At 40.9% G+C, this 23801-nt stretch overlaps 1 protein-coding gene across 2 annotated transcripts in view; it reads right to left on the bottom strand.

The window, feature by feature from the left end:
* Positions 1-724: 724 nt before the first annotated feature.
* Positions 725-23801, bottom strand: part of MFSD1 (major facilitator superfamily domain containing 1) — a 74165-nt gene continuing 51088 nt past the window's right edge. The window contains exons 14-17 of one of the 2 annotated variants that reach the window (XM_040349260.1): positions 23581-23628; positions 23239-23299; positions 8632-8734; positions 725-1646 (exon numbers count right to left, since the gene is read on the bottom strand). In XM_040349260.1, coding sequence (XP_040205194.1) covers positions 1587-1646; positions 8632-8734; positions 23239-23299; positions 23581-23628 — 272 coding nt within the window. In that variant the 3' untranslated portion in view covers positions 725-1586. Of the gene's footprint in view, positions 1647-8631; positions 8735-15255; positions 17767-23238; positions 23300-23580; positions 23629-23801 lie in introns of those variants that run through there. The other variant, XM_040349261.1, reaches the window with a different exon arrangement.

The following is a 23801-nucleotide window of genomic DNA, read 5'->3' as shown; positions in this document are numbered from 1 at the left end:
TTTTGAACATATGTCGATTTGCATTTAAAACGTGAAATTTGAACCCCTTGAATAACATTTAAGATTGTGAGAATTTGTCAAAAAAGTCTGTTACACAGAAAGAAACTTCGGTCCTGATTAATTCAGCTGTAGTGGCACATGAAAGTCTTTGCAATGGTGAGAAAAAAAACTGTTCAGGTATGAAGTACAGGCACCTCAGAGTTCCCATGAATATCTGCAGTTGCCAACTAAACGAGCTGTCCTGAGGCTCCTGCTGCAACGTTCCAACACTTCTAGGCTGTAACGGTGTAGGAAAGCACCATCAGAAATTATGAAACTTTGCCCATCAGCATAGCCAAGCAAATGCGTTTGGCACACTGCAGTAGCTTTATATCCAACAGTTTTGTTCCCTCAATGACTATTTTAGTGCAGTGTGTACATTTTCGCATTCCAAGCAAAAGATGAAAGGAATACAAAAATTTCAAAGACAAAAACAGTTAACTGTATCAAATATAAATCCCCATAAATCTTCCAATGAGTTATTCAAATATTATATCATTTAACCAAGACACCACCCCAGAAAGCAAGATTGTCAATTCCAATTTTAAGTCCACAGAGCAGCTCATTCAAATGAATAGGTTTCCATACAGCAAACTTTAAGTGGTTGTAAAGGCACACTTTTTTTACATTCATGCATTCTATGTATGAATGTTAAACCTTCTGTGTGCAGAACCCCCCCCCCCCCATATAATACTTACCCAAGCCCTCTAGAGCCAGCGATGTTCACAAGAGCCTTGCCTATCCAGGGACCCACATTCCCAATTGGCTCCCACTGCTGTTAATCATAAAACAGAGGAGGCAGGGCCAAGCTGCAGCTCCGTGTCTGAATGGACATGCAGCCAGCGTCAAGGGGTTAATATGGTGATATAACTCTTCGTTGCTGAATAGTAAAGATCTTATGAATGACAAAGAGCATTACCCTTTTTTCAGTCCGAGAGCCATATAAAAGTTGTGGCTGCCAATCTAAAATTATTTAATAACAGTCTTTCAGGAAACCAGTGCAGAAAGATGTCAGATTCCACCAACTGGCCTTTAACGGCCCTTATTGAACCAAAAATTATCAAGCTACCAATGCAGTTGATTTTTTGATCAATGCGCATATTAGTTGGCCTTTACCCATTTGTGTACATATGCAAGCAAAACTTGGGTATACATTTTATCTATCAAAAAAAAGGAAAAAAGGAAAACAAAAATCAATATGGCTAGCACTTAAACCATCTAAATGCAGTTCAGTTACTTTACCCCACTCATGCACAGATGTTTCTCAAAAGTACACAACCGAGTATCATACCTGCCGATTACAGGATTTTGCTTGCTGGTGTCATAACCAAGATGACTCAGATATGCAATAGAAGTCTGTATAGTGTATGCTTTCTAGGGACTCAAAACTGCAGCAAAAACAGTCTTAAAACACGATCAATGTTTAACACTGCCCCGACCCTGTACAGAAGGTTAATATGATCCATTAGGCACATATTAAACTGATTTCACAGTAAACCCACAAACCAATCTTTCCAAGATAAAACGTCATGTAGTAATGTGTGCACTTATTTCAGGACACTTCTGTGAGCCAAAGATGACAAGTGAGTGCAGTAATGATCTGGCAGCTGTAAAAAAGACACAAATAAAAGAAAAAGAAATGCATTAGACATACAAAATATGCAAGATTTATAGAGGGCGTAACCTCAAAATGAAAAATGTGTAAAACAGCATTAAATGATGCAGGATTGTATTAACTAAAAATATATTGGCATAATACTGGCTGGGAACTGTATGTTATTAGGCACCCTTCTTTCAATTTTGAAAAATGTAATATTATATCAAAGTGAAATCCCAGATACAACATTGTAGTGTTTGAGAGAGTAGCAAAGGTTTTTATCTTTGCCAGCTTTTTACTACTGGGACCATTCCCTCTTGGAAGATTTACCTCTCATAACAAGGTCATTGAAATAGGTCACCTAAAAAGGAAGGAAATGGGTGAAAAGCTGCATCTGTTCTGTCTGTTGGGGGAAATGTCCTCTTTTCCTAGTGACCGAGACATTCAAATATCTATCCACACTCGTAAAACCTGGAGTGTGTCTGGAGGACTAAAAATGAAAATGTCTTGCTTTGCGAGGTTAAAGTGGCAACTATGCCTGCTTTCCTCTGGGTCAACCTATGATGAATAGTTAAAAAAAACAAAAAAACAAAACAATCACTGGTACAATTCTAAAGACTGAATGTGTCAGACGGCAAACATTTGCTGCAGGTGAATCAATCACCAATTGAAATTGTATCATAGTTATACATAGTGAGGTTGAAAAAAGACAAGTCCAACCTATGTGTGATTTTATGTCAGCATTACATTGTAGAACCCCTGTATGTTGTGGTCGTTTAGGTGCTTCTCTAATAGTTTTTTCAATCTATTGATGCTCCCCACTGAAACCACCGCCTGTGCAAGGGAATTCCACATCCTTGCCACTTACAGTAGAGTACCCACTACACAGTTAAAGGTTTAAACTCTTCTCATTTTAATGAGTGGCCACGTGTCTTATTAAACTCCCTTCTGCGGAAAAGTTTTATCCCTATTGCGGGGTCACCAGTATGGCATATGTAAATTTAAAATCATATCCCCTCTCAAGCGTCTTCTCCAGAGAATCCAGTCCCTTTATTCGTTTTGTTATCCTTCTCTATACTCGCTCCATTTTCAGCACATCCTTCCTAAGGACTAGTGCCCAGAACTGGACAGCATACTCCTGGTGCGTCCTGACCAGAGAGTCTTGTAGAGTGGGAGAATTACAGCTTTATCTGTTGAATTATTCCCCTTTTTAATGCATGCCAATAATCTGTTTGCTTTGTTAGCAGCAGCTTGGCATTGCTGAGCCTATTAGGACCCCCAGGTCCTTTTCAATCCTTGATTCCCCAAAGGTTCTCCCCCCCCCCAGTGAGTGGATTGCATTCATATTTTTTAAACCAAAAATGCATTATTTTACATTTTCCCACATTAACCCGCCGCATGTACATATATGTCCACAGAATGGCACGTACAGGCATATGGGCGTACATGTACGTCACCGCCTTTCCGCGGGCCGGGGGTTTGAGCGGGACCCCCACTCCCCCCCCGGTACATGGAGGCAGTCGGTAACCTGCATGGAGCGATCCGGGACGAGGGCGCGGCTATTCGTTTCTAGCCGCCCCCTCGCGATCACTCTCCGGAGCTGAAGAACGGGGAGAGCCGTGTGTAAACACAGCTTCCCCGTGCTTCACTGTGGCGGCTGCATCGATCAATTGATCCTTTTTATAGGAAGACTCGATCGATGTCAGACCTAAAGCCACACCCCCCTACAGTTGTAAACACACACTAGGTGAACCCTAACTCCTACAGCGCCCCCTGTGGTTAACTCCCAAACTGCAACTGTAATTTTCACAACAATGCAATTTAAATGCATTTTTTGCTGTGAAAATGACAATGGTCCCAAAAATGTGTCAAAATTGTCCAAAGTGTCCGCCATAATGTCAGTCACGAAAAAAAAAAAAAAAAAAAAAAAAAAAAAATCGCTGATTGCCGCCAATAGTAGTAAAAAAATAAAAATAAAAAAATAAAAATGCAATAAACCTATCCCCTATTTTGTAAACACTATACATTTTGCGCAAACCAATCGATAAACGCTTATTGCGATTTTTTTTTTACCAAAAATAGGTAGAATACGTATCGGCCTAAACTGAGGGAAAAAAATATTTTATATATGTTTTTGGGGGATATTTATTATAGCAAAAAGTAAAAAATATTGAATTTTTTTCGAAATTGTCGTTCTATTTTTGTTTATAGCGCAAAAAATAAAAACCGCAGAGGTAATCAAATACCACCATAAGAAAGCTCTATTTGTGGGGAAAAGCGGACGCCAATTTTGTTTGGGAGCCACGTCGCACGACCGCGCAATTGTCTGTTAAAGCGACGCAGTGCCGAATCGCAAAACCTGGCCTGGGCATTTAGCTGCAAAATGGTCTGGGGCTTAAGTGGTTAAAACTTATTTGCCATGTAGTTGCTCACCCCATTCATTTTTTCATATCTACTTGCAAGGTTTCCACATCCTGTGGAGAAGTTATTGCCCTGCTTAACTTAATATCATCCACAAATAGAGATTAAACCGTTTACCCCATCCTTCAGGTTGTTTATGAACAAATTAAATAGGATTGGTCCTAGGACAGAACCCTGGGGGACCCCACTTTCCACCCCTAACCATTCCGCGTACTACCCTCTGAACTCGTCCTTGTAGGCAGTTTTCAATCCATGTACTCACCCTATGGTCCATGCCAACAGACCTTACTTTGTACATTAAACGTTTATGGAGAACTGTGGCAAATGCTTTTTGCAAAATCCAGATACACCACATCTACGGGCCTTCCTTTAGATGGCAGCTCACCTCCTCATAGAAGGTCAATAGATTGGTTTGGCAAGAACGATTCTTCATGATTCCATACGGATTACTGCCAAGGATACCGTTTTCTGTACTCAAATCTTGCATATATAGTCCCTTATCCCCTACAATAGCTTGCATACTATTGTTAGGCCAACTGGTCCAATTCCCAGGGATATATATTTAGCCCTTTTTAATATTGGTGCTACATTGGCTTTTCTCCAATCAGCTGGTACCATTCAAGTCAGTAGACTGTAAAAATTTAGGAACAATGGCCTGGCAATTACTTGACTGAGTTCCCCAAGGACCCTCAGGTGCAAGCCATCTGGTCCCAGTGACTTATTAATGTTAAGTTTTTCAAGTCTATTCCTAATTCTGTCCGTTGGCCATGAGGGTGCTTCCTGTGATCTGTCAAAGATTAACACTGTAGTTTTGGTTACTGAAGCCCCCCCAATTCCCTTGTGAAGACCGAGGAGAATAAACTCAATAACTTTGCCATCTCACCATCCTTTGTAACCAGATTCTCTTACTCATTCTTTATGGTTTTAATATGGTCCATTCTCCCTTTTACCGTTTATATACTTAAAAAAAATCTTTGTAAAGTTTGAATGCTGATGATCCCACAGCCTTGTATTTTTTTGAAGGCCTTCTCCTTGCTTTCATATGCATTTTTATATTTGAGTTAAGCCATCCAGGACTTTTGTATTTCCCAATGGGATGCACTGGCTAATGCCCTTATTTAATATGCTCTTAAAGAAAACTCATCTATCCTCTGTTCTTTGTTCCCAAGATTATATTCCAATTAATATCTTCTAGCAAGGTTCACAGTTTAGGGAAGTTGGCTCTTGAAATTCAGTGTCTTTGGATTCCCCTTATGTTTCCTATTTGAGCAATTTATACTGAAGCTAAATTGACCTGTGATCGCCATTTCCCACATTGCCCCATATTTCCACATCCGTGATCAGGTCTAGTAACTTTGTTTCTAGTTGGTGCGTCTACCATCTGACCCATTAAAATTGTCCTGCAAGACATTTAGGAACTGGCGAGCCTTAGACGAATTTGCGGTTCCTTCCGCCCAGTCTATGTCTGGATAATTAAAATCCCCCATTATGACGGCACTTCCAATCCTTGCCACTAATCCAAATTGTGATAGGAGGTCCATCTTCCCCAGATTAGGGGGCCTATAGCATACTCCCCAGTATTACTTTCCCCTTAGTTTCATCTCTTTGGAGCTCTATCCATAAGGATTTCACCTCTTCCCTAGCTCCCTTAGTGATGTCATCTCACATTCACGTATATCATTCTTGGTATACAGGCATACCCCGCCCCCTTTTTTACCCTCTCTATCCCTGCAAGGAAGGGAATACCCTTGAATGGTTGCAATTCCCACCAAAATTGAAATCCTCCTCGTACAACAGTATCTCTAGTTCTCCCATTTTGGAACACCCAATAAGAAGACAGTATGCGACCGTTCTAAACTGGCATATTCACCAATGCCAGGAGCCTGGTGGACGAGGTTTCAAAAAGGAGTTACTATACTTACCTCGGGTTTATGTGCTTTTAGTCAACCTAGCACTAATGCCCCCAATACTACCATATGGAATATATTCCGCGCTCTCTCTACCTCTGGAATCCCCCCCCCATCGCCTAGTTTAAAATTCCCTCCAACTTCTCGGCCATCTTCACTCCCAGCAGATCTGCACCCTCATTTTAGGTGCAGTCCGTCCCTTCTATATAACTGGTAACAGACTAAGACGTCAGCCCAGTTATCCAAGAACCCAAACCCCTCTTTCTACACCAGCTCTTGAGCCACTTGTTGACTTCCCTAATCTCCCTCTGCCTTTCTGGTGTGGCTCAAGGTACCAGTAGTATTTCTGAGAATACTACCTTGGAGGTCCTTTTCCTCAATTTAGCTTTTAAGGGCCAGCAAATTTTCTGGCTAAGTGCCCGATCCACAAAGCACTGAACTGGAAATTTGCGGCGGTGTATCCTAAATCCGTCCGGCGCAAGGCGGGCCAATTCAAATGGGGCGAGTTTGTAAGATCGTTCTTTAGGAAAATCCATCTTCCTTTGACTGCCATTGGTACCAACATTCACCTTGCCAGCCGGGTCTTCCCCAGCCCCTACCAGTAATCTGTCCACCAGATCCGTGATATGCCGAACCCCGGCGATAGACAGCATACAGTGTACAGAGTTGTCTCCTACCACCAGAATCTGTCTCTTTCCTTTCCCTTTCCCCCCACACTCACTAAAGGAGTTATTTCCCTGGCAGCTAGGGGAGTCCCTTAGCTCCAGCAGTGCTGGTCCCGGACTGGTTTCACCACTTAACAGGGCGTACTTATTGGGATGTTCCAGCCCAGGATTGGCCTCCCTGGCACTTTCCCCTCTACCCTGACTGTCACCCATCTACTCTTTTCTAGTCCCTGCACCTTTGTCTCCACCAGCCTCTGTGCTGGCTCCTGCCAGGCCCTTTAGTTTGAAAGATCTTCTCAGTGCTGACAGTTGCTTCCCTAGATTCTGAACCTGGGCTTCCAGGGAAACAATGTGCTTACATTTGGCACAGCAGTATTCGCCCTTGATCGGATGATCAAAGAACACATACATGCCACAAGATTTACACCAAGTGCCATCTCCACACCCGCCGGGCATCGTACATACTAATTTAAGAAGGATTCGGGGGTTATACCCTGTCCAAATTAATTAACTAGTGTTCCGACACAGGTACTCAACAGCTCCTGCTTAGCCTCCCCTACAATCTGGCAGCATTCAGTCTCACTTGGTCAGCCCGTCTGCCCCCACTGCCCCCGCTTCACAAGTTTACCCGACACCCTCCACCTCAGGTCTGCAGCTTAACCGTAGACACCGCCACCTCTGCTCCTCAGTCTTCCAGTCTGCCTCCTCTGTAGTAGATACTGGAGTGCCATGGTCCTCAGTCACTCCCAACCCCGCTTTGTCTTAGTGAGGGGGTCCGTGTCAGACACACACACACCTCCTTGTTCTTTGGTGCCAACACAAAACAGCACCATCAGTAAAATAAATCTGCAATGTTTGAAGACTGTTGCTTTCAAAGAGATATATATGCCCTTAAATCAAGAGAACTTTGTTTTTAGAAGTGTGGGGGTCCTAGTTTGAGAACTTGGCATTTTTTTTTTTTTTTAACTGAAAAGGTTTTTCCTCACTAAAAAAAAAATCCATTCCCCAATGACGCCACTTGGTCATCTGGATTTTATACCTGGCCTCATTGATCCATCTTTTCTCTCGCAAGCCCCACAGGGACTCATGAGGGCCTCCATTTTTAAGTTTCTCAGATTGGTTAACTACGGAGAACTTGCTCTCTGGTCGGGCTCCTCATTAGATCGCTGGAGGATTAAGTAACCATCACACTTTCTCGGCTCACTACCCAAACCAACCCCTTGTTAGAAAGCTCCACAAGGAACTCTGCTTTAAGCTCATACAGAAATTCACAGATATCTTCCAATAAGATAACCCAGCTGCGGTCCAACTTAACCTCACCCACTTATCAAGGAAAATATCAATCCCTTCGCAAACATCTCCTTAATGCTGCACGGGCCAGCATCCCACCTCTATGGAAGCAACAGTCTGCACCAACAGTGGTCCAATGGATCGCAAGATTGAAGGACATTGAGCAAATGGAATATATGACCTCTGCTTTGTGAAATAAGTCAGTCAGAGGAACATGTCCAGATGGTTTTATTGGGATCTTTTTCTGACTCTGAATTTCACCAATACACGTTAGGAGCCAACGTCTAGGATCTCTATCACTTAATCAGTGTTATCGATCTTGGCTCCCTGCGTTAAAAATGTGACGCAGATACTAGCAAAAAGACAACATTGCATATAGATGGCGACGAGTGCAATAAGCTCAACCATACAAAAAAATAAAAAAAACTCAGTCAGGCTCACTCCACTAGCTGAAGTAGAATACAGGGTAAATATATGCTTCTGTTCCCACTTTTTTGTTTTTTAGTTGAAAGTGAGAGGGGGGGGTGTGGGGAGAAGAGAGATGTTATTAAATTATGTAAACAGACTGCAGTTCCTCTTTAAGGGCCCCAGCAATCCTCAATGCTGGCCTCGGAAAACAGACAGAATAAATAAATTGTATTGATCACCCAGTGAAGTGCAGGTAAATATACCTTCATTAGGCTTCTATAATGTTATAGACAGTCATACATACCTTTGCTCCAAGTCTGGACAAATATCTAACCCTCAAAGCAAAAGCACTCAGTGGACGAAGCCTACTTTCTGAATTCTCCCGCCTCAGTCGAGTGGTCTCAGCCCTACAAACAACATACCGCTTAGTGAATAACAGAACAAACATGGTCAGGCTAGGGGGGAAAAAAAAAACAGCATTCAACCGACATTGTGCGTTAGAGAAAAAGGACAATACAATTTATTTCTTTTGTAGATATTTATTTAATCAAAAAACAGACAAAAGTGCGATTTCAGTAAAATGTAACATTAAATGATTTTAGAAATACAAATTAATCATTATATAAAAATATGTTTAAAAAAAAAAAAATAAAAATAAGTGCTAGTTAGCCAAAGTAGTTAGAAACTTTGAAGATCATTCCAACCAAAAAATCTCCCTGAGTTTAATGAACAATGGTTACAAAATTAAATATATTGCAGCCAAGAATTTCAGCTAGGCCAAAAGTGTGAAAGTTATTAAAGCTCAAGGGGGGGGACTTTTGTTTTACCTGGAAAAAATGTTATGTGGACATCAGATATTTCCCTTTATCAGTTACTTCAGGAAAAAAAACACAAATGTAACTCAAGTCAAAAAGCCAGCCATAGATGATGCAATTTCCTGCCACCACAAGTTCATGGAAAAATAAAAAATTGATTTCCCCCCATCAGTGTTGATGGGGAAATCCCTCCCGCAGCGCTATGGTGTTCTGCTGGCAGGGAAGGCTCTTTGCCTGCAGAACATGGACCACTGCTAGCGGCTATAAAAAAAATGCCATATCTGGATCGAATCTGGACTGCTCCCTGCTGAACCAGCCTAAATTCAATCCATGTCCAGCTTAAGCATATACCTGTTCCCACCCATATATATTCTATGCCTAGTTTATCTACCCTGTAAAAAAAAGGAACGTTGCCTATACTTGTATATTCTGAAGTCGAACTGGTCATGCAATGTCTCCAGAGGAAAGAACGCCAACAATGGCTAAAGAACCTGGGCAATTACATAACCCATAGGCTGTCCCGATTCTACACTGGAGCCAGCGCTGGGACAAAATCATGTGCCTGGACCGGAGCAGACTTCAGAATAGGCAAGTATAGACATCTTTTTTTACAGGATAGATAGAATAGGCTTAGAGTGGGAGTTAAGCTAGATACACACTAAACAATTTTCGGTAGATTTTTTCCTTCAGATTTACCAAAACCATAAAAATTTGAGGTCAAACCTTAAGGGCCCTTTCACACTGGTGCGTTTTTTCCGCATTTTCGCGGTAAAAATAGTGCTATTAAAACGCCCATAAAACGCTCCCCATGCCCCCTCCATTGAAATGAATTAAAAACCGCTGTAAAAACGGAGCGTTAAAATCGCGGTAAAACACCTCGATTTTACAGCGTTTTTAATTCATTTCAATGGAGAGGGGGCATGGGGAGCGTTTTAATAGCGCTATTTTTACCGCGAAAATGCACCAGTGTGAAAGGGCCCTAAGAGTTTTAATTTGTATGCAATCAGGCAGGCCCTTGCACTACATGGTTTTGGTAAACCTAAAGGAAATCGGACAAAAGTTGTATAGTGTGTATGGGGTCTTGCCTCAACCTTGCTCCGATTATTTAGCTACAATGCCCCAGAGATTTTTATTTGTATTATTTTTTAATGACTGGCATTTAGATCAAACCCATTACATTAAAGCAGGAACTGGAAAATAACACATCCTTCTAAAACTTTTCAACTATATATGATGTAACCATAATAGAGTATTACATATAATGTCGATATGTACAATTGCTTCTTTGCAATGCTGATAAAAGATAACATAACCCAGAGTTTATTTTAGCTCTGTTTCACAATCAAAACTGCAGTCTTAAAAGAAGGCATCCACATCTTATTAATATGGTCCATTCACACTCGCACATTGCAGCAAAAAACATCACAAAACCCCCCCACACCATTCATTCTGAATACAAGCACTGTAGTGCACAGTGCAGAGCACAACGTACAGCAGTGCACCACAGCGAACACACCATACAAAAAAATAAATCGTATGCATTTTTGAATCCACTGTGGTACATTGTGCATTGGCAGCCCATTCATAACAAATGTGTTGCCTTAAAACAATGTGCGTTAATGCTTCGTAACAGATTGCTTAAGTGTTCATGGGCCCTCCAATTTATAAAAGAATCCCCACAACACAAAATATAGAAATAATCAAATATGCACCAGTAAAAAAAAAAAAAAAAAGTTATGTTGCATTCAAATACTTGCACCCAAATTTCATCTTTAATTAATTAGACATTTCTTCAGTAAACCTACTGCAACAATACAATTTTTTTTAAACTGCTAAAGTGTTCTGAGACCCTTGAAACTAAAGTGCTCAATGTAAACTTACGCTTCAAACTTGTCATTTTGAGTTCTCTTCCCCTTTCATACCTCACTATTGGTCCAAACCTATGATAGGTGGTCCCAGAAGCAAAAAACAAACAGTGAGGCACGAGAGGAATGCCAGGGCTTGGCATTTCGAGATCAGGTCTGAGGTATAGAGCATTATAGAGAACTTTGTCTTTTTATAAAGTGATTTTTTCGTGACATTGCTCTAGGTTTTGAGCAATGTTAAGAGCCACACTGTGGGCCCACAGGTAGCTGTATTGCCCCTGCTCTAATCTGGTCCTTTAGTTTTGTGGGAGAAAAAAAATGCACTCTTATGTACCTATCAAAGTCACGTGAGGGCCTGGTGAGGTCCTAGTTGCTGTGCAGTGTACCATGGGCCACAGCAAGAAGGGTATAAAATGATAGAAAATAATGAAATACCCACCCCTTATGCTGGTCACATTTCACTAAAAACTGGTTAATAGCATTCAGGGGGGGGGGGGGGGGTGTTCTTTAAAGAAGACAGCACCTACATTTTATTTGAACAGAATTCCTAGTTTCTCCTCCAGTCAGCAGAAAACCTAACAAAGTCCAGTGCCGCGATCGTAAAAAAAATTAAAAACTTCACAGGTGCCATCTTCAAAACCATCTCATCTTCCTGGCATAGATCCCTTATAGTAACAAAGTCAATATACACTATTATAACTGACCTCATCAGAAAATAAACAAATAGAATTTTATGCCTCCCACTGTAGATCTAACAAACCTATTAAATCATTTCAATGTAGAATATAACCTCACAAAACTATACCTCTGCACGAACAATCGTTATATAAAAATCTGATTATATACATTTCCCATTTGTGTATGGCCTGTTCATTACCTGGGGTAATGTTGACAAGTTCCACTACAGTATATCTGTTCCACAAACATCACAACTAGCTTGTGACATCACACTGATCATTTGGGGAGGTTGCTAAATGGCTTCTAATGTCAGACAGAAAAGGATCCTTGTACAGTACGAGTTTAGCCTGAGTGTTTTACATTTTATAGAGGGATTCTCACACACAGATGGCCACACTAATCTGAGATTCTGAGAGTGTCTATTTATATAGCCCCCATGCAATGTGCAGCAATACCAGCTACAGCAATTCCACTTTTTTTTAATACAACCAAAAATCTCACCAGCCAGCTTGTAATATCATCTGATCCTCAGCTATGCCCCCATCTTATAGCCATGATTATCTGGGCTTTAAAATAACTCCATATCCCCACCGGGATTAGACAGTGATTATAGCTAGCGGCTACAGCAGCCGGATGCTATAATCACAAGTGAATCAGGCAGGCTGGTTGTACCAAAGTTGATCGATTAAAGTGGATGTAAACCCACCCACTCACCCAGTATAAACTAATGACACCGTATTAAAAGTAAGCGTGCGTGCATGTATGTATACACACGCACAAGCCTCCTGCATGTATCCCTACCATTCAAATGTCACCCCCTGCAAATCTCTGGAATCAGTGGGTGGGTCTCGTTGCCGTAGCTTAGTGGGCAGAGTCGTGATGTCACAAGACTCCTGCCCACCTCTACACTCGCCTACTCTTTTTGCTGGCTCTGGGAGCCGACTGCACCATGAATAGCCTCAGTCACACTGATCTTCTGCTGATCTCGAGGATCATACCCCATGATGAGCAACAGTGAGTCAAAACTCAGGAAAGGCACCACATGACTTCAGCATGCCCAATCATGCGGACGTGTGGAGCAGCCAACTTGTGTTTTCTTTTTTGGCAAGATAAACAACACACAAGAGTATTGCTCAGAGCTGGATTAACACTTTGTGGCAAGACTGGGCACAGATGACTTGACATCCTTTACTGTACCAGGTAGAAGTCTTCATTGTAAATAAAAAAATAATAATAATTCAGGTTTACATCCACTTTAACTTGGTACATTCAGCTTGCCCATTAACACTTTGCATTAAACCACGTATGGCCGGGCCCAAGCTTCCATCTTTACAGTAAAAATAGATTCCCAGCCCTCTATTATATTACACAGAAGGGAAAGCCCAGTAAGGTTTTTAAAACGTGTAAAAGGGTATGCAACAATTTTATGCAAAAACAACTGAATACAGTCCGACACTGGCACATCAGGCCCCTTTCACACTAGCAGTCTGATTGGGTCTGCCTGCATTTTCCGGTCGACCCAATTGGACCCTCTATTCTCCTTTATAGAGCGGCAGGTGTAAACGAACATGTGTACATTAATACCTGCCTACATCTGATCCGCTAAAAACAGAGGGATCCGTTTCCCTTCTGGCTAGCGGTGAGCGATGTTCCAAAGTAGCAAAAACAAGGATAAATCCATAAATCAGATAAACAATTTATTGTTAAAATCAAGGTCAGATAATTGTGTGCATGGTAATAGGTGCTTGGAGCAAATAAAAAGGTGGAGATGTATGGGAGCGTTCAATACCGCACATAGATGGTAAGGTACACTTCACTGCCAGGTCGAATAGATGGATGGCTCAGCCCCTGGATCTCCTGAGGGGTCTAGACAAGGGATAGAGCCTGTGAAAGCTATGGAGACTGACAGAGACCTGCACAGACTCAGAGGGGGACGTCAGATGCTGGTGGAAGTTCTCCACAAAAGATACAGTGAGGGCACCAGAATGCTGGAGGCCATGCAGCCTGAAAAAGCGCCGTTGGACACAGGATAATTATAATCCAAACTAGGAGGATGTCGACTCGGTCCAGGACTACATGTGTCATGGTTTAAGCTGGACCGAGTCAGCATCCTCCCAGTTTGGATTATAATTATCCTGTGTCCAACAGCTTTTTTTGGCTGCAAGGTCTCCTGCTTTCCAGTGCTCTCACTGTGTGTATATTTTGCGGAGCACTTCCACGAGCATCGAACGTCCCCTCTGAGTCTGTGCGGGTCTCCTCAGGCTCGTGAGCATCTTCCTTTGGGTCTCCCTGGCTGTCACAGGCTCCGTCCCTTGTCAAGACCCCTCAGGAGATACAGGGGCTGAGCCATCTATCCAACCTGGCAGTGAAGTGCACCTTACTATCTATGCGAGTTATTGAACCTGTACCACTGATGGCTAGTGGCAGCTGTCCTTGGTATTGTTTACATTCATCTGTCAGCAGGGAACCCTGCTGACAGATGATTGCGTCATCAATAAGCAGGAGAATCCTGGTGACAGCTGAAAGAACCGAGCCAGTATGTATCAGTTTTAAATATTGGTGCATTTGCACGAGTACCGATACTCGTGCAAATGCTTAGCATCGGTATCAGTGAAACCCTTAGGATCTTCCTTTCCACAATCTAGACATTTTCTAATACATATTGCATTTACATTAAGTGGGGAAAAACCTGACCACATACTGAGAACCTGGTTTACTTAATTTGAGCTCTTATATCCGGCTGGAGAGCAGCACACTCTAGTGGTACAAAAAATGTAACGCAATACAAACTGTTAACTAGCAAAAGTAAAACAGGAGTACCACGATAACTAACAGAAAAGATTATAATATTGTTACAGCACTTCTAAAACTAGACTGCCAGGGACAAAACAGTGGCCTATGTACCAAGAATTACCCAACTGTACTTTTACCTTCTTGAACAATCACAATAAAATACCATTCAGATTACACCATCACCCCCACGCATTCTAGGATGTGTATGAAAAAAAAAAGACAAATGTGTCTATTCCCCTATACCCAACATTTAGTTGTCTAGAAAGACAAGCTAACTTTTCACACAATTTCTCAGTTACTTTCAATTAACCTATGTAAAAGTAGATCTATAGCCACAAAAAAAAAAACACAAAAAAACTAACATGTTATACTTACATCCTCTGTGCAAGGTTTTGCATTGAGTGGCCCCGATAGTCCTTTTCTGTAACCCCCCCCCCCCCCCCCCCAGAAACACTCCTCTTCTCAGCGTCCCCACAGAGACCCGCTTTCAATGGGGGGCACTACGGAGTCCTGCTGCTGCATCCATTGACAGACAGCCGACTCAGCCCCACCCCTGACTCCTGTGTCACTGGAATTTATTTGCATAGAGTGGCCCGGTCCTCCTTTTCTGCCCCCCCCCCCCCAGCGGCGCTCCTCTTCTTAAAATGTCCCCACAGAGACCTGCTTTCCATGGGGGCACTCATGTGGGCGCACTACGGAGTCATGCTGCATCCATTGACAGACAGCCAACTCGGCCCCGCCCCCAACTCCTGTGTCACTGGAATTGATTGACGGCAGCGGGAGCCAATGGCTCTTGCTGCCATCAATCTATCCAATGAGGACCTGAGACAGCGGTTGGAGCTGCTGTGCTCGTCCCCGTCGCTGGAAAAATCTGGCTCAGGTAAGAAAAGGGATGGTCTGGGGTGCTGTAGCACTAAAGGTTTTTCACCTTAATGCATAGGATACATTAAAATGAAAGACCATTAGGTTTTACAACCCCTTTAAGTTTTCTTCGTACCCACTTTCAAAGTGCCATAGACATGTTAAACCTGGCAGTTATGTCCACCCAATTCAGGCTCCGGTGATGGCTTGGCAACCATGCTACACTGCGCCTGGATCCAGAGCAGAGTTGCCACCAACATGTAGGATGGGTCTGCTTGCAATACAGTGGGTTGAAAAATTGTTACAGAGGGCGTGGCTATCAGCACTGTCCCTGCCGATGCACAACCTTCAATCAGCACCTGGCCATACCTAGTCTTGCCCACTGCTTTCTGTATTTCTTTAGCCAAAACCCTCCCACTGCAAGCTACAATGTCTGAAAGAGGAAGTGTGTGAGACACAAGGGAGAATTGGGCTCAGGGAAGGTAAAGAAAGTTTGAGGCTTGTGCATCGCGTAACTGAAATTGGCAACTGCCAAGACAGTCATACAGGAAGTTTTAGTAGTACTTTAAATAAGTCAACAGAACAAAAAAAAAAGTGAATTTTGATCAGTTAATTTTAAGTGCTTTTATACATTTGTCTCACTGCACCACAAATGTTTTTGGATATCAAAATTAAGTACTGTTTAAGCTGTAGAACATTAAATTTAAATGAAATCCAATAAAATCATTCAATGCACAATAGAACTTTAAGTCCCAATGGAGGCTGAAAAATAGCATAATAAAATCCCAAACATTTTAATTAAATGCTTTGTAATTCCAAAATTTAAAAGGCTACGCCTTCTGCGTAAAACAGGCTATACAGGCAGGGATTCTGAGTAGATTAAAATACATTGTGCAGTGCAGGTTGGGAGGGTGACCTGGTCTACAAGTATGCCAGCTACATTTAGCAGCCATTTACAAAACTGCGGTGTATTTTAATCAACTTAGACCCCTTGTCTGCATAGTCTTTCACTCAAAAAGTGAACTTGGCCTTCAATATCGGGAATTGTGCCACAAACCGTAAAGTACACTGCTTGGTGCTTCGATGAGCCTTTGGTGAGGCTTCGAGCGAGTTTTGCCATAGACTTCTATGGAGCCTTTGAAGACGCTTTGAAGCTACATTGGGTATAATTTGTGAAAGAAAGCCAAAGCAAAGGCAAGGGGTTTAAACAGTACTGTAAGCTAAGCATTTTATTTAGGAACAGGAGCTTTGACTAGAGTTCAGGGAGCTTTAAAGAAAGCGTGTCCGAAGCCTTGTTTTGAATTATAAAACTAGCCATTAATGTATGCGGAGGCCAAAACAAGTGTAAACGAGCCTTTAGGGCTCGTTTACACTTGCTTCAAAACATGGCTTCAGACACACTTTGTTAAAGCTCTCTGAATGCCAATCAAAGCTCCTGTCACTAAATAAAATGGTTAGCTTACAGTCCTGTTTACACCTTGCGTTTAATTTGGTTTTGCTACAAAAATTATTCCCCATGTCGCTTTAGTGGTGCTTCAAAGCCTCCATAGAATTCTATGACAAAGCTTGCTTGAAGCACCTGCGGCTTTGAGAGGCTTTAATTCAGCTTTAGCTTTGGAGAAATTGCTGGTATGAGATACGCGCGCACACACACACACACACACACACACACACAATCTGCCTAGCGTCAAAGCTTCAAAATAGCATCTCGGAAGCACCTTTAAAAGCTTCAGCTAAGCATCACCGGAGCTTCAAAAACACATCAAAGCATGTTGAAGCAGTAGGAGCTTTAGGCACAGTTCACACTGGAACCAGATGCAGATAACACAGGAACGCTGTGCGTTCCCCATTCTCCGGTTCGGGGATGAATCAGGGCCAAATCTTTGCCTGAATTTGACCCTAAAAAAACGGAGCCAAAGACAGTGTTTGTGCAGTGCGCTCCGCAGCTGCCCCAGAGATATTTGACCCAGCTCACATTCTCCTCCTATGCTAATTGAATGCGGGGAAATCCATAGGTGTTGAAGCCAAAGCAAATGTAAATGAGCCCTTACAAAAGAATTTAAGAGCTCTCAGGAAAATAAAAAAGGGACATTTTAAGCAGACAGCAACTACTTTAAAAAGGTTCAAGTAAAAAAAAAAAAAAAAAAAATTTAAGAGTCCCAGCCTCAGTACCAACAACGTGTGTATGTTGCCCTAGGGCAAGGATAAGGTGCAAATACTCAAAGATAACCATTATGGTCTATACCTAAAATTCCTCACTTATTACAGTATTACTGTAAGTTACTTAGCTAAAATAAGTAAACTGAGGTTAACACCAATTGGACTATTTTGCAGCAAGCTCTGAAGACACTAAACTCTTCTGAGTGGACAGCTTGCTGACCTCTTTCTGCATACAGGAAGATGAGAGTTTGCTATTCAGTTTCTTTTCTGCAAGAGATTATTATAAAATGGCAAGTTAAAATGGGCAGTTATTTGTGTTGATTCAACAGCTGAATGATTTAAAATCAAAAGAAAACCAGATTAGTATTGCGTTACTGTATTTTGCAGTACTGCACTTCAGAGTACACTATTAAAGTGGTAGTAAATTGTTGAGGGGGGGGGGGAGGTAAAACACACTTCACCCTGCAGGGCAATATCATAATGTGCCAGTATGCATCATTATGAAAGAAAGACTTACCTAGAAATTAAGCCCTCCAGCAGCACGCTGTCACCTGCAGAGGCTTCTAGCCTCATCCAATCTTCCTTCTGGGTTTGCAGGCTGCAGCCCCTTGAATGGTCGAGCCGTGATGACGCCATTCCTGTGCATGTGTCCCAGCCGTGACAGGTCTGAAGGAACAGCACAGGCAAGCCATTCCTTCAGAGTTCACATGCCAGTGATGTCACCGGCTGTTGCTCACTGGCATATATCCTAAACCGTGCATGATTAGGCGATATTCCTTTGACCTACAGGTAAGCGTTATTGTAAGCTTACCTGTAGGTAAAAATAAAAATGGGGAGTTTACTAACACTTTATGTGAAAAGGTAATAAAAGTGATCTACATACAAAAAGGGCCTGAAGAACAAAACCAGGCAAACTGTTAGTTTTAGATAGAAGGGTTAAACCTCTGTCGGGCAATTCTGTCCATATGAAGCTGGGGAGATTACTACTTTGTGGATCTGCTTGGGGGATGAGGGGTAATACTACTGAGAAATAAACAGCAATATTATGCATTTAGCAGAATGGGAAAGGTTTAGGACCTTTGTGAGATTTTGATTGCAGTGCTTTTTGTTCTTACTGGGAAATGGGCAAACACTGTGTCATGGTAAATTATTTCAGGGCACCAGCAGGATATAAAATGAGGGCAAATCAGACAACAGGGTCCCATACAGCAATACAAATCTCACAAAGGGTTGTATTCCATTCTAATCGATACGCAGAAAAATAAGAGGACGGTAGAACGGAAGGGTCACTCTAATGAAACATACCAAGAAATACATGAACAGCAGTGAAGTAAACATCATTAGGTTTTAACAATATTGGACAAATCTACTTTGTTAGAAATTTTGACTGATTAAATCACTTTGGGTAAAATATATTTACATTTTGTAACTTACAGCATCATTGCACTAAAACGCCTTACTTTTGCAAAGGAGCCAAAAGCACAGAAAAAGCGGTTTTCCAGGATAAATCAACACAGATCCCCTTTGGGTTTAAATTTAGGGACTTTTATGATCCATTTTGTTTGTGCTGTGCAAACACCATCCATGTGCATGTTGCTTTAAAAGGCTAGTTATAAATTGGGGCGGCTCTGATTTATTGTATAGCTTGCTTGTTCGAATTGGCGTTGGGGCACATTGGATGACTTCAGCTGCCTCTGTGCTCTTGCTGGGCTTCTAATGTGTCCCTGCACCATTGAAGAATGGGGTGCCTCCATACCTACTCCTAATTTATTAATTGCTGTATATGTTCCAATATGGAGACACTCAAATAGAAGGGTTAGGGCCGCACTTTACAGAAGGGCCTTGACAAGGCAGTGCAGCTTCAAAAAATGCCAAAAATCCTCATTTTGGAATACTTCGATTTTTTTTTAAATCAGTGCCGTTGGCTGCCAAGTAAACCAGAAGTGACATCGCTTCCGAGTTACTACATCGGAGACCCAAGCAAGGCCATATCTGACTTTGTTCGGGACTCCAGCCAGCAGGTGGACTTGCCGGCAGGTCTTTCAGGTCTTCTGGTGAGATCGGAGACCCAGGCGGAGCTTCCCCTCCCACTGCTTGTGATAATGGCTGAGCGGCTTATTAGCCGCATCAGTTATCACCTGAAAGCCAACCGACCGCTCTAAAAAACAGTACCGAGGTGATGTTCAACAAAATGACGTACAGGTGCGTGATTTTGCATAAAGTGGTTAACCTTCCAAATCTGTTCTGGAGGCACTTTGAATATGTTGATCTGCCATACTCCGTGCAACAGTTTTATATATATCTTTACTAATACTTTATCCATGAGTGGCTTTGATTGCTATATCCTAGATCTGCTAAAGATTTAACCAATGTAAAATGTCATGTTGATTTTTAGATCGTATTTGTTATTATTGGTGCCTGGAAAATAATCAGTCCACATTTTAGATGCCATTTTTGAAGACATCCAGAAAGTTTTAAGGGTTCACAAAGATTTCTTTATAAGGATTACTAAAGAGATATGTAAATACAAGGGGGCCACATTTTTATTTATCCTGGAATATGCAGTGGAGAGAAGCAAAGCACAAAACACAGCACACCAAAAGCTGCGCATTAAAGCACAAATATTATACAAACTAATTTCTGAAACTGAAGTTTCAGGAGGATGAAATTTTCTAAAAGCCATAAAAAATAAAGTAAACCTTGAAGATTCTCTCCATTTATACAAGTTGTCAACATACCTCTTTCTGCGGAATTACATTTACATGCTGCCTGGAGCTAAATTGGCCTATTCTTGATTAAGCGCATGCCCATTTCACAATGTGGACAGGGCCGAGTTACCCATTAGCGGAACAGCATGATTGGGGCAAAATGGCTATACAAATATCAGTTTTGTGAAAGTTGCCATCTTGGTTGGAAAAAAAAAAAAAAAAAGTTCTCGTGGAGATGGAGTTCAATATTCTGACAAATGTGAGCCAACAACATGCACCGATAGTTACCCAATCGCTGTTAGATTTATAGTTTAAATCTGAACTCCAGATAAACATGGGGAAAAAAAAATCAATACAAATGAAATTATATATATATATATATATATATATATATATATATATATATATATATATATATATATATATATATATATATATATATATATATATATATATATATATATATATATATATATATATATATATATGTTGCAAGCACCAGCAATTGCCATTGTATCTGCAATATGATGGGGGAACACAGATGGCCTAGCTTTACTGCCTAAAAACATGCAAATGGTTTCCCTTTTAATTCTACTAATGTACATACACTACGTCAGTAGGAGAATCTGTGGGTGGTTGGGGGCAAACTATCCATATGCACACAGTGTGGAAACAACCGTAGTCAGATTTGTATCCTGTACAAAACAACAGTCATTGTGGCCACTGTTCACATGCATCATTCAAGAGCATTACATGCAGCTAGAGACTCGCTGGTCCTGGACACAAAAATTGTATGCAGGGACAATTTAGGGAATTAAAAAAAAAAAAAAAAAAAAACTGTAGCAGAGAAATATCAGGCTGCACGGATTAGCAGGTCTTTGTACACATCAGGACTGACCGAACAGAAATCAAAATCATTTAGTAGGTAAAACAGCTCACATATATAAATTTTTAAACTGTGTATTTAGCTTGGTCATAACAGAAAGTTAAGTCTACCCAGAGGTCGACTTAAAAACGACTAATGTTTAGGAGTGTAAGGAGAATATTCGCAAATTTAGACAATGCTTGCGTAGCTAAACGCTTTTCCAATGCAAAACCCCGTATTTAAAAGCTCTGGTAAGTGTGCCATGGCAGAAAACATTAAGATCAGATTCATACTGCTTAATTTGCATAAAAGAAGTAGAGCTTGCCAGAATAGCTTAGTTTAAACTCAGCTTTAAAAATAAATACTAGGGTTGTCCAGATACCGATACTAGTATCGGTACCGATACCGAGTATTTGCGGGAGTACTCGTACTCGCGCAAATGCTCCCGATACCTAAATAGAATACTTTTTTGTATTTATCAACATGTTCTATGAAAATTCTTTGAGTTTTTTACTACTGCGTGACAAGCAAATAAAACATTTTTATTCATTTTTACTCATTTTTATTCTTTTATAATGTCTTGAGTTAGAGTTCTTCATAATTCTAAAGAAAATATCCTTAGTCTGCATTGTGGTTTGAAAACTGTCACATGACATTTAAAAAAAGTATCGGTATTCGGTATCGGCGACTACATGAAAAAAAGTATCGGTACTTGTACTCGGTCCTAAAAAAGTGGTATCGGGACAACCCTAATAAATACCATAAAATCATAGTTGCAATATAAAAAAAAAAAAAAAAAGCTGATACAAGTCCCTACAGCACAGTACATGGTCCTAAAAAGACATTGATATACTGCCGTTACCACAACACAATTTAAGTCTGACAAGAGCTCTAAATGGCCCCAACAATGGCAGTTCCAAAAGACTGGCTAGACAATTTCAGGCCTGATCACAAATGTATCTTTTACCCATGAAATTACAGTGTATAGGCTCGCATTTCAGGTCGCAGCCGTCTGCAACAAATCAGCAACCAATATAATACCACCCTAAAAAGTGAAAGGAATACTTTAATAGAAAGGGTAGCCGCTAACTCTGTACACAGTTGCCTTATGAAGTGCAAAAGGTTCCCTAAACAGTATGGGGGGGTTATTCAAATGTACTTCAGACTAGACCTGTTGGATACACAAAAAAAACAGCTCCGGAATATAAAAGTATAATGGCCTAACATGAAGGGTGATCAACGGTGCCTTTTCTATCCTGCACCACTCAGGGTGGGGTCTCCCCTGTGAATAGTTTTAACCAAAATCCACAAAGCTAGACATGGGGACTATGCCTACGGCTTAATTCCCACACACCCTTTTTTTTATCTTTTAGCTTGCCAACATATTCCTCCTTTTCAACTACCCCATCTGGGTCCTTTCATAAATTTGTGTTTTTAGCTCTGGAATCACCTACTAAACATTAAGGGCAGTATCGTTTTTCCATCCAAGCTTGTAATATCCAAGTATGGTAATTATATAGTTCACTGTATTCGCCATATGGTAGCTCTATCATTACATCCCCAACCTTTCCATTCATTACGTTTTACTAATGTTTTCTTTCTATGTACTTTATTGCCGATATAGAGCTGCACAGCAAAAAAGTTAATGGAAAAACAAAAAACCCAAAACACACACACACACACACACACACACACACACTTTTACAGATGTTTTTATCCTATTTAATAAGCACTAATCACAAAGCATTAATGGCAGCATTTAAAAGTAAAACTCCAGTCAAAAACGTTTCTTCCTACTGCAGGAAACAGACTAAATTCTAAGCTTTCCATACTCCATCTGTAAAAAAATATATAAAAATAAAAGTGGTTGCATGTCCATTGGAAAGATACCGTTTTGATACAGGATGCAATGAAAACACATCCCACACAACGGCACTAAAAATCTAATAGATTATGTTCCTTCTTCACTCCAAAAACTAAAACGAAGTTTTGGCTGGAATTTTGCTTTTAAAAGGGTTATAATTAGGAATGCCTTACAATTAGCAAAATGTGGTGTGGCACACACAAATAGCAGCGATGCAGAAGCAGCAGCCACCACGAGCACAGACAATTCTACCGACAATTACAACATAAAAAGCAGGCAATATATAAGAAATGAGCACTTACTCAATGGCAGCTTGTTTCTGCAGTTTTTCCCGCTCCCATGACGATAAATTAAGATCTCCACCTACAATTGAAAAGAAAGGGGAAAAAAACAGACGGGGGTATGGGAATATTAAGTTTAAGTTCTATAGAAAAATTGCCCAAGATGCCCTTTTTTCCCGCAACTAATTCTCAAGTTAAAATTTCAGTATAGTAAAAAAATAAAAATTTGTAAAGAATGGGTAACGCCATTTTACTTCTGAATCTTTTTTTACAATAAGCCCCTTATTTCCCAATAAAATACATAGTCTTCATGCCTAGCCAATATAAAAAAAAAAAAAAAATGAAGAATCACTGGTTACTTACCTCCAAGTAGATTCACAAAATACAGCATAACAACTGCTATAATGGCCACTACAAAAAAAAAAAAAAAGTAGTGAATGTGAGAACTAAATTGCTTTGCTTTCAGCACTGGTCTGTACAATTTGACAACCATTTACACCATTATCCATGTAAATCCAACAACCAAAATATTTTAGAGGCTTTCCTGACAAGTCCATTTAGAAAGCTTTTCATGCAAGATTCAC

This window comes from Rana temporaria, chromosome 4, assembly GCF_905171775.1.
Source record: "Rana temporaria chromosome 4, aRanTem1.1, whole genome shotgun sequence".
In the NCBI taxonomy this organism is placed as follows: Eukaryota; Metazoa; Chordata; class Amphibia; order Anura; family Ranidae; genus Rana; species Rana temporaria.
Note: the sequence above shows the minus strand (reverse complement) of the source record. Positions and strands in the feature narration are given on the sequence as shown.